Source organism: Bombus pyrosoma, linkage group LG7, assembly GCF_014825855.1.
Source record: "Bombus pyrosoma isolate SC7728 linkage group LG7, ASM1482585v1, whole genome shotgun sequence".
Taxonomy (NCBI): domain Eukaryota; kingdom Metazoa; phylum Arthropoda; class Insecta; order Hymenoptera; family Apidae; genus Bombus; species Bombus pyrosoma.
The window spans coordinates 2,624,089-2,639,072 of NC_057776.1; the positions used below are offsets into that span (position 1 = coordinate 2,624,089).

The 14,984-nt window shown below is 29.7% G+C and overlaps 1 protein-coding gene across 2 annotated transcripts in view; it reads left to right on the forward strand.

Annotated features, from left to right (window-relative positions):
- LOC122569018 (serine-rich adhesin for platelets) overlaps positions 1–14,740 on the forward strand; it is a 206,304-nt gene extending 191,564 nt beyond the window's left edge. For both annotated transcript variants that reach the window (XM_043729457.1, XM_043729458.1), the window contains 3 exons: positions 5,984–6,632; positions 7,927–8,404; positions 10,283–14,740. In XM_043729457.1, coding sequence (XP_043585392.1) covers positions 5,984–6,632; positions 7,927–8,404; positions 10,283–11,161 — 2,006 coding nt within the window. In that variant the 3' untranslated portion in view covers positions 11,162–14,740. The remainder of the gene's footprint in view (positions 1–5,983; positions 6,633–7,926; positions 8,405–10,282) is intronic.
- Positions 14,741–14,984: the final 244 nt, after the last annotated feature.

Below are 14,984 nucleotides of genomic sequence, written 5' to 3' on the forward strand. Positions count from 1 at the left end.
TTATAAGAAATTAAGCGGAATATATCGATACTTTGCAGACAGTGTTCACCAGCTGGAGATTATAGCCATTGCCCATCCTGCTGGCAGACTAGATTAAGTTACTATACAACTTTTTCATATATGTACAATAATGTACATATACGTATATATACGTTCTCGTATATGCTCTTCGTTCTTTTCACCTTTCCTTTTACGAGTCAGAACATATTGGATTACAGAAACTTGCACGTAAACAGTGGATTCGATCACATTCATACGGGAGAATTGCTTGTTCTGTAAGTATTAGTGTATGCCACGTATATGCATCGAAGAGAGAATTATAATAAAATCCTGTACACGATATACGGGTATATAACTGCTCCTGTTATCGTTTTCTGTTTCTTCGTCGTTGGTCGAGGTAATGAAACACAATGAAAACAAAGAAACGCAAGGAACACATGCAAAATCAATTGATCAATTATTGGAAATGCAAATTTTATGTGTGAAATACAAAATTGTATCGCATTATGTATTTTTTTTTTTTAAACTTTCATTTAATTTGATTGCTTTCTTATGTTGGATTTTTGCAATTATTCATGTTAGAAAAATATCATCGTTGTAATGTAAATATACCAAATCGTATTATATATACTTCTGTTAATACTTACTGGGTGTTATCAGCGTTTACTGTGAATTACGCGCGTCATAATAAGCAGCGATGTATGCAAAGTTAGAACAAGAACAAGAAAAAATATTGTGTAGCAAATAGCAAACGAGTTCAGGTTTCGGCATGTGGTGAAAACGTGTGTGCCTCGACTTTGCCGTGTCGCATGTTAACTGATGCGTGCTCCTTCTTGCCCCTTGTTGTAAGTAGCGCGTAGCACTAACATTCTAGTGACTAACTTCAGATAAGGGACTTCATCCACAATCATTCATCCGCCATCGACACTAGGATACACCGCTTATCGGTAAAACAAGAATATAATATATTGAAAATTTTATATATAGTGTTTTTAAAATGTTTCGTAATACTTTTAGAAGTATACTCTAGTAACTAAAATGATGGAAAAATATCATGTAAATACAGGTCTAGTTGCAAATACTTTATTTTCAAACTATGATTTTTTAAGTTAAATATCAAATACAATTTTTAAAGCAATTAGAGATATTTTTCTCATAATATTGCTTTACAAATATGATCTTTGTAAATGACAAGCTTTTGCTATGCTTATATATTTATTAGAAATTTTAACGAATACTTTGTTTTTATCTGGATTTATCTGAAAAGTTGTGCAGGATAATCTATAAGTGAAAATATATAAAGAATGTTATGTGAAATATAGTAAACGCTTTATCATAAAATCTACGTTTCATTCATTTTTCAAAATTATCAGTAGATATTGAACGCAATATGAAACATACATATATAGTGTATAAATAGGAAAATGTTTACTTATAAATTCAACTAATTGTATTATGAAAAGCTTATAAAAATTATAAATATATAAAACAAATTCCAAATTTTTATTTTGAAAATAATTACAAAATAATTAATTCGAACCTTGTATAAGATTTTTCCTATCAATTTGATTGCTAGTCAAAGTTTAACTTTTACAAAAGATACATTTTTATATTTTGTTGTAGAATATGAAAAAATAGCTGCAATTATAGTTATTGAATTATTTTAAAGCTAAGAACATAATATGGAGGTAATTTATTACAATAAATACGATTGATTTTTCGTATCCTATAATGAAAAATTTGTAGTTACATGTTTCACATAATATTAAATATTTGCTGATAATTTTGTAATAAGATGTTTGCAGCCAAATCTAATGTCTCTTTCTATTCACTTGATAATTATATGTTTGCAGTTTCATAACAAAAACGTAAAACACTTTGTATATCGAAATACGAGAAAATCCAGAAAATTGGATGTTGAAGACTTTATTATGAGAAACACTAAAATACTTATAATTGTGTAAGTTATGCTATGGTAAAATCATATTGATATTTTATTCGAATATATTCTTTAATGAAGAACTTAGAAAAGTTATAATTGAATAACCCATCCGAGCGCTTGATGCGACATTAAATAATAGAAATTGAAAAAAATAAACTTTTTCACTAATATGAATGGTGCAATATAATTTTAAAATTGAATAAAATGTTTTAAAAACACTCTTAACTTTACAATTATTATCCGAGTATCTATAATTAATTTGTAATTCATATTCGTTGTCATCATTTTAATCAATGCAATCAAATAACACACCACCAAATACCGCATATTTTCATATTTTTCTCGCTACAGCAAGAATTAATCAGCTTGCGACTAATATTTAGAGATCTACTTACAACCTGGGTAGAGGAGCATGCAGTATTTTGTACCGTACATGTACGTATATACGTACTTATGTGTTACTATATAGTGTATTAGGCTAATTCCTTACTTGTGTGCACTTGTATGTTTATAAATGTGTATATTTCTCCTCCTACTTTTTTTTTGTATTCGATCGATGATTAATACAGCGTATCTTGCCATTCGAATGTACATACCGAAGAACTATGTCGTTAAATCTTTATGAGAAATGTATGGTGTGAATAGAACTCATTTTTTATAGAAATCATAGTTGCATTTTGTTATTTGTTCTTTCGGCTCACGTTCACGTTTCACCTGTATCGTATCATATATTGTCCATCCTTCACTGTAAATATTATAGTTCACCTAAAATCGATCAGTTACTCAAGGCTATATTCTTGACTACGAAAAAACTGGCAATTCTATTTTTTTGCTCCAATACCTTCACTTTTGTATTTTATTCGGAGGAGTAGAAAATTTCTGAACTATTGATTCAATAATACTTTTTTTAAAATGTTTAGTACTTTAATGCTTAAATATAGTTTAAATATTCAATTATTTACGAGTATTATAATTTATATTATAATTTTAAATATACACAATATTATAATATATAATATAGAATTAAATTTTATGTTATATAATTTTTTATTCTTTATATGTTTGAGGTAATATCGTACAAAATATGATATAAATCATATATATAATAAAATAAATCGATAGCCGAAGTTTCATAATTTCGACAAACAAGAGAAAAGATACCAAAATAGTTATTCTAATCGTTATGTTCTAATAGTACGATATTTGTGTATAACTTTCTAATAAAATGTTTACAACCAAACTTAATACTTTTTTTTATATTAGTTTTGAAGTTATATGTTAACAGTTTATCGAGATTCATATATAATTTACGTATACGTTCAGGATTATATCTCAGTGGCCTTGAAAATTAGTTGATTTTAGACAGACTCTAATCATTATTCAACTCCAACCTGTCCCGATACCTATCGTTTACCTTCTCTCTTTTTTTATTCACTCTCGTGTCTATGTTCGCACTCGTGCACTTAGTCTATGTACATATGCATATTAGTTTTAGAGAAAATAAATGCACCTCACACGCGTGTGGCAACCTTGCTAATAGCTCACGTACATATCGTAGTACTATAGTTCATGTTATGGTGAGTACATTTTGTTTTTAACTCCATCAAGAAAAACTCGGGTCCGATATAGAATGTTCATTATCATACTTCGAATGTACATTCAATCAAAGAGAATAGTAATTTTCAACTTTTTCATGGGTACTAACGAAACCAAAATTAAAATATTTCAGAACCACCAAAAAAAATATAGTAAAGTATTCGAACACTTGCAAAGACCTTTTATGAATGTGTTACGTGTAGTATACGAAACATTTCGAAATTTCATTTGCATTGCAATCAGTCCGAATTATTATGATTACGTAGGTAAAGTTTGAACTAATCTAATAATATATCTACATATATATAAGGTACAACATATTTAGCGCAATCTATTACCATATATATATATGGTTTTTATTTTAAATTATTACAATAATTGTGATATAAAAATATACACCGTATAATAATGTATAATGATCTGAAATACTCTTAGAACTATGTTTGGATGATAACATTTTTATGGCCATAGGACGTGTACCACTGGTTGAAAACCGCTGAAACAGGTTATTCTAGTCTTGTTCTATCATCTTTTAAAATTAAATATGATTCATGGAAATTACGAAGCTACATTCTATATCGGACTTGAGTAATTGATCGATGAGCTACAGATTTCTCATGCTTTTGCCGAATGCTTGCATATGCAAATGTATCTTTGTATCGTGCTTGCTTCGCTTTGATCTTACTAACGATAATGCTATTAATGAATTAATTTATCTTTTAATTTAGAGTTATTTATCATGGATTATTTAAAAATTTTAAATATCGTTTGTATTGACGTGAATATATAACATTAGTATAAAAATCGAGAAGATGCACTGAATCGACACTGACGGTAATTAACAGCAAGATTTTATTAACGGCCACATCTTGAAAAAAATTTAGAAACGAATAATACGTGCAATTTGTGTAATAATTAGAATCAATTAAGCGAATGTCTAACAAGTAGCGTATACGATCTATTTCTATTTAAAGCTTAAGAAAGATCTTCTTAAGTTTTATTCAAATTAGTCAAATTACCTAAAAAACAACTTAAATATAAAATTTGTTATTTAGTTGATTTGATCTACTCTTTCAAGTTTCCCTGCTGCTCTTTATTAAACAATTTTGTCTTCAAGTCATTTGTATTTCAGTCACTAAGTCATTTAAATTATGAAAACGTGTTATTTTACTTGACTTTAAACATTCTCTGCAGTTTCCAATGAAATTTTAATTCTTACAACTATTCCTTGACTTGAAGGAAACAATCCTTAGATAATGTGCAGTTTATCGTATAAATTATATTTATCACACATTTATACATACAGAACTTCGTCTATATGAATTAAATGAAATTTTAATTAATGGTTTATTAATTACACCTTTACCGATTGATATCTGGATATGAAGTTTTACTATACGAAAAATCATAGATAGTAAGGAGAATCAGTAATTTCATTCATATAAACTCTTTGTCTCTCGACAAATTCATGCAAATGCAGTTTTACTATGATGTTATTCCTATTTCATGGTTTTCCTACATCTCCTTCAGCGTAACTTTAGGTATTCATTTTTAATTAGATGTACACGTACAGTAAGGATATTTATATTCAAATGTCCCTAAATGAAGAAACTTGATTTATATACATTGCATCTCATAAATATAATTTTTAATTCTTTACAACATGATAAAATCTAATTAAAACTATATGTATATAACAAAATCAAATATTTAAAATTATTGAAAATTAGAGGATAATTAATAAAATATTCTGTTATGCTTGTTCTATTATGAAACAAATATAAATTGGATTTCAATCGCTTTTTTTTGTCTCAGTCGATAGAATTTATCTCTTAAAGAAAATTTGGAGAAAAAAAAATTGTTTCTTAATACAACTTCAAACATTGCAAACTTCGTTCCTTATCACATTAATCACGACGCACAAGAATTAGAAATTTTTTGACGATTTTATAACTATGTGACGCAATGTATGTTATATGGATTATTTCTTTCGCGACAGATTTATACAGACGAAGTTCTACTGTAATGTTATTTCTATTTCGTGTTTTTTTCATCCATCTTCTCCATTTTAACTTGACTTTAAGTCAAGTAACTTATCATGTGAGAAGTTTTTGAAGAACTGCGATATAAAAATGTAAAATAATATCGAAAAAGCTTATATCTATATACAATGTTCTTTGTCTATACACAATTATTGTAGATACTTACATGTATAACTAAAATAAAATTCGCATGAAGTTTCAAATGCTTAATGATAAAAAAAATACAAGCTTGAAATTAGATTACTCGAATTCAAATATCTTGAATAATTATTAATCTCAACTACAGCAAGGCGTTAATATCTGCAAAACTCTTATAATTAATCGTTAGATAATACAAAATTATGCTAAACCTCAAATTGCATTGGGCACGAATAAGGGAAATGATTATGATATTTTGTTTCAGACAATACACTATTGGCAATAGACTCGGTGTCCTCTCATGGGATAGTCCAACCTCCACCTTATATTTCACCTCCTAAACTCGATGAACCTCAGAAGCAGAAAATCCAAGAGATCTTGAAGGCCCCTCCCACATGCCAGAAGATACAAACGTGTGAAAAACAACAGACGACTGTCAACTATGGCCAACAGTCAGCTCGTCCTTCGAATATTTATGCTCATGACCTTCGACGAAATCTGTGCAACAGTAACGATAAATTTTTCGAACAGAGTAAAACATCACATTACAACGACTTGCAACACGACTGTGACCAGCGTCAGATCGTGTATATGCGAAATGCCAGAAACCAGCAATACTATGCGTCTGGAAAAGACGTTAGTCGACAATTTTACACGCTACCATCGAGAAGACTACAGAGGGACGTCGAACCACCTCGAAGCGTCACGCCGGATATCACGAGAGGTCTTGGACGGAGTTCGTTGAGCACGATGCATGTGATTGCCAGGCATGGCCAGAAGGTGATGGTAGAACAGGATCCAAATCGCCATGGCTCTCAGATGGAATTGAGTAAAAGAACACCAGAGATCATCGAAATGGAGAATAGATTAATGCAAAGTCAGGAGCAACAACCGATTGTGGATTTCAGAAATAGGTGGGTAATGATTAATTGGGTAAATAGATGTGACAATACAGCAGAGTCTTAATTATTGGAATGAAGAATCAACTGGAGATTGGCTCAGTTTGACACGTTATATTTGACATTCGACAATTGAACAAGAATAAGAATTGAAACGAATTCTTACATCTTTATTCACAAGTTCTTATTTTTGCCGAATACCGATACTTACCAAATAGTTCAGAATAAACAATTTTCTCTCAAACGAAAACGGATAATTTCGAGATTCTACCATAAGTGTGGCAACTAGTACGGAAAGTACAATAGATAAACAATAAATTTACTGCATAAATAGATTTCAAAGTGAATGTTATGATCAGTACAGGAAACACGGTCAACAAACAATCTAGAATTTTCATAAATATCTTTATTTTCTATATTTTATATAGAAACTTTTATGTTTATTTTGTTATAATCTAAGAATAAAATATATTTTTTATATTTCATAATATTTTTAAGTTTCTATATTTTTATAGAATCTTTTTAAGGGTGAATATTTGAAAATGTATATTTTCATTCATTATACACAATGAATGTGACATTATATTACATGTGACGTATTATAACGTTATATACATTATATAGTTCATTAAAGAAGTAATCTATAAAGAAGTAAAAAGGATATGAACTATCTGAATGAAATGGCCAATAACAATATAATATTTCACTGTATTATTTTCTAAAAAAGAAGTTACAAATTAACAGATAATTTTTAACTTATATCGTGAAAGCAAATAAGAATAAGAAAAGTATTGTATAAAATTTGTTTTAAATTTTAAGGGAAATATGTAATATGATATAAACAATGTCAGATATAGCAATATTGTAAGAAACAGAAGTAAATTTTATTTTCATGACATGTTAAATTTATGAATCGCTTTTTAATGATGTCTTTTAAACACTTATTTAATTAATTATATATATATATTTTATATGTATATTTTATATGTATATATATACATATTTTATTTTATGTGCGTTTTATATATTATATATATACAAACTATACATATGTACATATATGTAGAGATATATACGTATATAGAAAGTTTCGGGTCTTTCGCATCTCAGATCTTTTACAATATCATCCATTAAAGGATTGACATAACGCAGTAATATTTCCTTAAATTTCCAAATGTATGTAGTAAATGTAAATAAGTTCGTAGTAAGTGTAACTTATCGATGTTCATAATAAAATAATTCAAAGATATCAAAAGAAAACACTAAAAGGAATTCATTCTAAACTCGAATCTTCTTTTTCTTCACCCAGATTCGCAACACCATTAGGGCTAACAGCGCTTGGATATCGATTCTTTGCGTCCTCGCCTGTTCGTGATCCCGTTACGAAGTCTCCTAGTGCTGATGCGTTAAAGTACAATCCAATTTCTCCGATCGGGCACAGCTACGGTAATAGTTTCAAGTCGTCCACGCCGACTGGACGTAGTATGCCAACTGTTGCCGAACGTTTGGCTCAAACCGCCAATAACTCGTTGTCGATGTCCAACTCCGGGAGAAGCACTCCTGTTCAAAGTTCGTCTGGTCGAAGTACACCGACGAACTTGATCCTTTCGCCGACGAAGAGCACCATGTCCAACGAAGAACTGTTCGCTGCAATACATAAATCGAAGAAAAGGCTGAATATTAAGGAAGATAACGAAAATTCCTCTCCCTACGGATCGACCAATTCGTTGGTAAAGATGATACCTGGAAGTAGTAATAGCTGGAGTTCCGAATCACAAAAAGCGTCGGTATGTAGAAATATGAAAAATTGTTTGATATGGTTGATGTGCAATATATATACTAAGTTACCTGGAAGTTAAATCGATCAACTCCATTTTCTGTTATTACAATTTCATTATATAAGTACACGATTAATATTCAATTCCCAGCAAACAAATTACTTACTTTCAGAAGTTTATGTATTCCAAGATGATGAAAACTAAATTCTTTGTATTGCATAATGATACATATATATATATTTGGAAATTTTTAGTGATCACTATGATCTTATTACTCGTTGTTAATAAGGCCAGTTTACTAAAATTGACTCATTTATTGAGTCATATTGCGGCATTTTTTCTCAGACATAGATGAAAAAAAGGTTTGCTAGTCATTTTTTAAAATATTAAACTAGTCTGATTCACTTTGAGGATTATTGAAATTTCGGTTGCAAGTTATAAAATAATTTCTTAGAAATACAATAATCTTACTTTTGAATCCAAAATATCTGTGCGACATAACAAGGAAGTATAATATAGACAATACGTGAAAAGTATCGTTACCAAATTTATTTCCTCATATTTGATGTTTTTTCATTATGTTACAATGGTATTGTTTTACCCCAACTTTTTATAAGATGAATTGTTTATTCTAAACATAAAGTTACTCGCACAACGCACGATTTAAGCACTCAAAGAACTAAGTCAATATAATTAAACTACATATTAGAGAGTTACGTATCACTTTTATTAAATCAGTAATGTATAAAAAAAAGTCACGGTATTATTGAGAATAGGAGCAACCTCGTTGGTTTTATTGACTTTTAAATATGTTGTCACGGTCAACATTTTGAACAACTTTTATTATATTTGCATTTATATTTGCGACTATACATATAACCTCCGCACTGCTCGGCTGTAGCTTTTAGATATATGCTACTCTGGTTCAACCTATAATCCGTTTATTTTTCTTTTTATTTAGTTTAGGTCGGGTTGCATAAAAACGTGGCCGTCTATTATGAGAATGAAGTGTGATCGTAATCTAAACTTAATTGAAGTTTTCTGCGAATATCTCTATGCATCAGAAAAAGTTGTTCAGAATGTTGATCTTGACAACATATTTCATTGAAATCAGTGAGATCGTTTTTATTCCTAATAATTATTACATCACCACACCGTATCTTTGTGTGCAATATATTCATTTATTAACATATGAATAACTTGTAACAAAATATATTGTCCTGGTAAAATATCAAAACAACTGGGAAGGAGAAAATCGTTTAAATAGTTTCATTATTCTAAATAATTCTCTCACAAGATTGTTTTACTTTTAAAATCGCTCCTGATCATAGTCTTTTTGACATAAAATACATTACGTTGGGGGTAAAATTCAGTAGAATTTTATTTTAACAACAACAATCTTGTTCTAGAATGTATGAAAACTTTTTGACTGACTGTATCTATTTAATTATAATCGTCATAATTACCATATGTTCATACTTTGTATGATTTTCACCAAAATTCGAATAGTAGAAATTTATTAATTCACTGTACATGTTCCAATATCTGTATTGTAATTCTTAGCTTTCTTATTATGCAACTAATTTGTTGCTTTAGTTAAAATGCCCTATCTAGTACTTTTTCCAAGATATGTTGAAATATTTGGAATTTTCTCCATGTTTTACCTTTTAAGTGAAGTCGAGTTGTAATTCGTAGAAATTCGTAGAAATCGTATAGGTTGTTATGAACTAATAATTAAATATTTTTAATAAAATGATACGAAACAAAGAAGGCATAAATAACAAAAAAATTTAACAATAAATGTTACGAAATAGTAAATAGAACGTTTTAACTAAGGAAGCCAGTGATATTAATAAAGATCAGTTCATCTTATTCATCCCATTTCAGGCAACACAAAATGTTCAACCATCCTCGCCCGCCACATCGCGACTGGACTTCAAAAGGCTGCTCCTTCAGCAGAGCGTAAAGACCGGGCCTGTAAGGGTCTCCGCGGCAGAGCAGCTGAAACTATCACGACAGCAGAACCAACAGCAGCAATCATCAAACGTCCAACAAACGACTTCGTTGGCCAAAGTCCTTAGTCCCCGCTCAGTTTGGAGGTTTCAAACGCCACGAACGGACGTACTGTCGTCTACGATAATCGAAGACACAGCTGCGGAGGAAAAGGCCATGAAACCATCTCCAGAGAATACTTCTCCCGTGTTAAGACTGAACGTTAGGCGACAATTGGACCTCTGTAGCGATGAAAGCAATAAGGATTCCATCGTGTGTAACGACAGATTAAAATTCTCTAATATAGAATCTTCAGATACGAAAGCTCCTGATATAATAGAAACAGAATCTTCCAGTAAAAATGTACAAACAACAAACGCGCAACAAGCATTCACAAAAAATTCCACTGTGAATAACAATAATAATCGTGAGACCAGTGCTTCAGTTCCTTCATTTCCGAGTACTCTACCGTCCGTTTCAATTACTTCAGACACGCATTCGCAAAGCAAGACTACCGATTTCACGACTATCTCGTATCCTGTAAATTGTTCGCAACTTACCCCTTCGTGTCAGCAAGCGATAAGCGCTTTTGAGTCGAGAAGAATCAGCAATCAACTAGCTAGGGCCCAGTTCTTGTCTGGTACACCGACCAATCAGGAACATCATGCTTATACGAAGAATATGTTCCGCGCGAGATCAGAGTCCCCTCAGAATCCTTCAATGCAAAACGTCGCTCGTAGTCCTAGTGTTCCGACCCTGGAAACTGCTCTGTGATCGCAACATGCGTATTACGTGTTTGTGTTAGAAGTTTGAAATATTTTGGACCAGACTATATACATAAACCGTTCCTTTCTGTTAACCCTTTGTGCTTGGAAAGTATTTTAACGTCTTTTTTTGTCAAGTCGATGATTAAAAATTTCAGAATTTATGAGAAAAATGTATGACTGCTCTATTTACGTTTGCATTAATTAAGAAATATTAATTAGTATCATTTATTCTTCAATATATTAATGTGTGTATACTATTGCCCGTAGTTCACGAGAAGCTTAATATACAATACTTAGGATAGATAAATGAATGTTGTAATTACGAAACGAATTTGATATTTATTAACCACGTGTACTATAATGAAGACTAAATTATATTCTTTTCTGAAGATTTTATTAAATACGTATTTTATTAAAACTTATGTTAAAAGTTTGTAAGTGTCTTATGACTCACGGAAGGAAGTGTACATTTATACTTTATAGTGTCTTAAAAGTAATATTTTCTCAAATTGCCCAAATGATTACGCGAAATAATTATGGAATGAAATTCACTCCAAAATAGATAAATTTCCTTCTACAATGAAATTTTCTTCAAAACTTTTATTTAAAAAATCAAGATAATTATTGATTGTCTAGATTCTTATCGTTATTTGCACACCTGATTTCTTGTTAAATATAATGCTTGTAAAGTTTACATAAGAAAGAACATATTTTTCAGAAAGAAGAACATATTTTTAAATATAAAATTCGTGACTAATAGTTTTGTGAACTGAATACATTTCAACTCATGATATTAAAACAGTTGTAAGTGCAAAATGTTAATAGCATCTTTGGAATGTACCTACAATCAATAATTGGGTGATATCGTATTGTTCATTAAATTTTTGGAGTTATTGTCGCTTAATCACGTTTTTCTATTGTTAAAGAATATTTTATCAATATACAAGTGTGATTATTTAAGGCGCCATTGTCAACATTGTTAATATTATGATTTCTTCCGTCAATTTTATGCTAAAGTATTTCTTAAAACATTGTTATATATTATATTATTGAAACGAAAGTAGGATTGAAATTGAGATTAGCTGTAGAAAAAAATTATGTGCTTTTATAATCGAAATGTGTCTTCACATCTTTAAAAAGTTGATAAAATCTTGATCATTCAAGTATTTCTTATTTCGATTAATATTTATTTCTTTTGTTCCGATTCTTTCCCATTTTTAGCATATTGATATAATGATTATTCTTTATGATTTTAATGATATAGTGATCATTTTCGATAATGATGATACAATTAATAATTGGTACAGCTAGATCACGAAATTTTATTTTCGTTAAGGGACGACTGGTTTTTGAAGTCAAAGTATCATTTGTAATATCTCTAATGATGAGAATGGTTTTTATAAATTTTGTAAGAGTAAAAGAATAATTTCAGTAATTTCTGTGTAATTTTTATTAAAGTGAAACACGAAGAATACATAATTTTGAGTAGAGCTCTTCGCCGTCATTGTATTCATATAGAAATTTGAATCATACAAAGCTAAATTAAGTGATAATTTAATAATTAATTACCTATTTTATATAAATATACAAAAAAGAACACACAGAGATGTTTTAATTCGAAGTATTTCTGTAATCTGTAGAAGTAAAAGCACAATTATTTTCTAAAGCTAATAGCATCGTTATACTCGTTTCTTATACATCTGCAAGGGAATGTTTCATATATGTATCTCGTTCATTATAACTTACATTAAATGAAAATTTCCCTGCAGATATGATTCAGAGCTATGACTAAAAACATAGAAACCAATTAATATAGGTTAATGCAAAAGTTCATTTGTTTCTGTAAATGAAGCTTCAAATAAGAAAGAAAGTACTCATACTTCAATTTGTCTTAAGAAATATACTTTACTTCGCTATCGTTTTGTCACATAGATCATATGGCACTGATAATTATTGCCATTCTTAATTTTTTGTTATTTAAAAAAGACATACTCCTAATAGTGCGTCTAGGATCTAGATCGATCGAACAGGTGCCCGCCCTCCTCCCACTCTAGTAAAATTAAGAAATAAAAGTGGAAACGTGTATCTGTTCATGCTTTCTTGACGTACGCGTGCAAACATTTGTGGAGATTGCACGCATACATCATGAAAGCATGAACAGATTATATATTTTCACTTTTATTTTTTTATTTTTCTGAAGTGGAAAACGATCGAGCATTTGTTCGCCTGGTGTAATATATACTATAATACTTTCCACGCGACTGAATAAATGAGCAAACGAACTTTTGCGTTGACTTAATGTAATAAGTGATCGTTCGTACTGCACTTGATTAAGAATTCCTTTGTTAGAAAAGTTAGAAAAAGGACAATAATTTATTAAAACCTATTAGTGTGATTTCAAATTTAAATTAGTATTATACAGTATTGGATAGCTTCATTGATACGAAGATAGCACGTCGAAACATTGAAAGTTGAACAGAATCGCATAAGAAATACTATTCATTCGTATCGTTGATATTGACTTAAACTGTTAATATCATGTAATTAATATCGGAAACTTTCATAAAACTTGGATTCCTATAAATTATTCTATTAATATACAAAATGCTAATTCGCTAAAAGCAATAAATCACAATGCAAATAATCTTTTCGATAATTTAAAGTGTAATATAAGCACATACATATATCTTATGCTTTGTGCTGACTGTATTGAAGAACATTGGCTGAAGGGAAGCTCATAACTAATATATGAAATAAAGACTATCATAAACGTTTGTACATGAACAAATATTTAAGAGGAGCAATTTTAATTCACGATATTCTTATATTTACAACTATTCGCCATTTAGAAATAGGCTGTATATATTTATGCAAATTCATATTTTTTCAAATACAGATAAAATATCTCAATTTGAATAAAAGCATGTTTTATTTTCTCTATGTATATACAGTCTAATTATCATCGCGCGTTCGTCATTTTTCTGTTTTCTCTTAAATGAAAAACGATGAAAAACCCACAAGATTTTTGTTTCCTTTTCTGTTCTTTTTCTAGGAACAAACATATTACAGGAAGTTCATAATAACTATTTGGTCATTTAATACAATTTATTCCTAATATATTAATTTATTCTTTATAGAAAAATATTAGCAAGACCCTAGATGTACGTAGAAGGAGTCTGTAAATAGTACATAATATTTGTAATACAAATAAACGCATTCTGCTTGAAAAAATCGCTTGCTTATCTAGTCGGAGTGGTTTGTCATTCAAAATTCCGAATGTTCTTCGCATTTTTTCTTATTATTCGTAATCGTGGAAATAACGGGCATATAGAAAACGTATTATAGCCAGTCGGCATATAACAGGAATTAAGCTTTATGATTTATCGGATGATGAATAGTAATATATTTAAAGAGGACTAACGCATAGATTTACGACAGAGTTGCCTTAATTAAATTATTGTGAACTATGTCAAGATGCTCCGTCGAGCATTCATGAAATGAACAATGACGTTAGATTTTAAGCTGAACTTTTGTACTTTGCTCAGAATAAAAAACACAAACATCCTTTATTGGAGTATGTCATAAACAATCTTTTTCATCAAAAACCTCTTTTTTCTATAATTAATATTATTTTTTCTGGCCTCTTTCCTTTTTCACAAATAATATTATAATATACAGTGAATGAATTATTACTTCTGACTTTCTCTTCTCTCTTTTTCTTATTTATTACAGTTTAGTATTCCGTCAAAATCTAATTTTTGATAAAATCATTAAAAGAAAGAAAATATAATACTATATGTAGCTATGTATGTAGGAAGTATAGTGCAGTA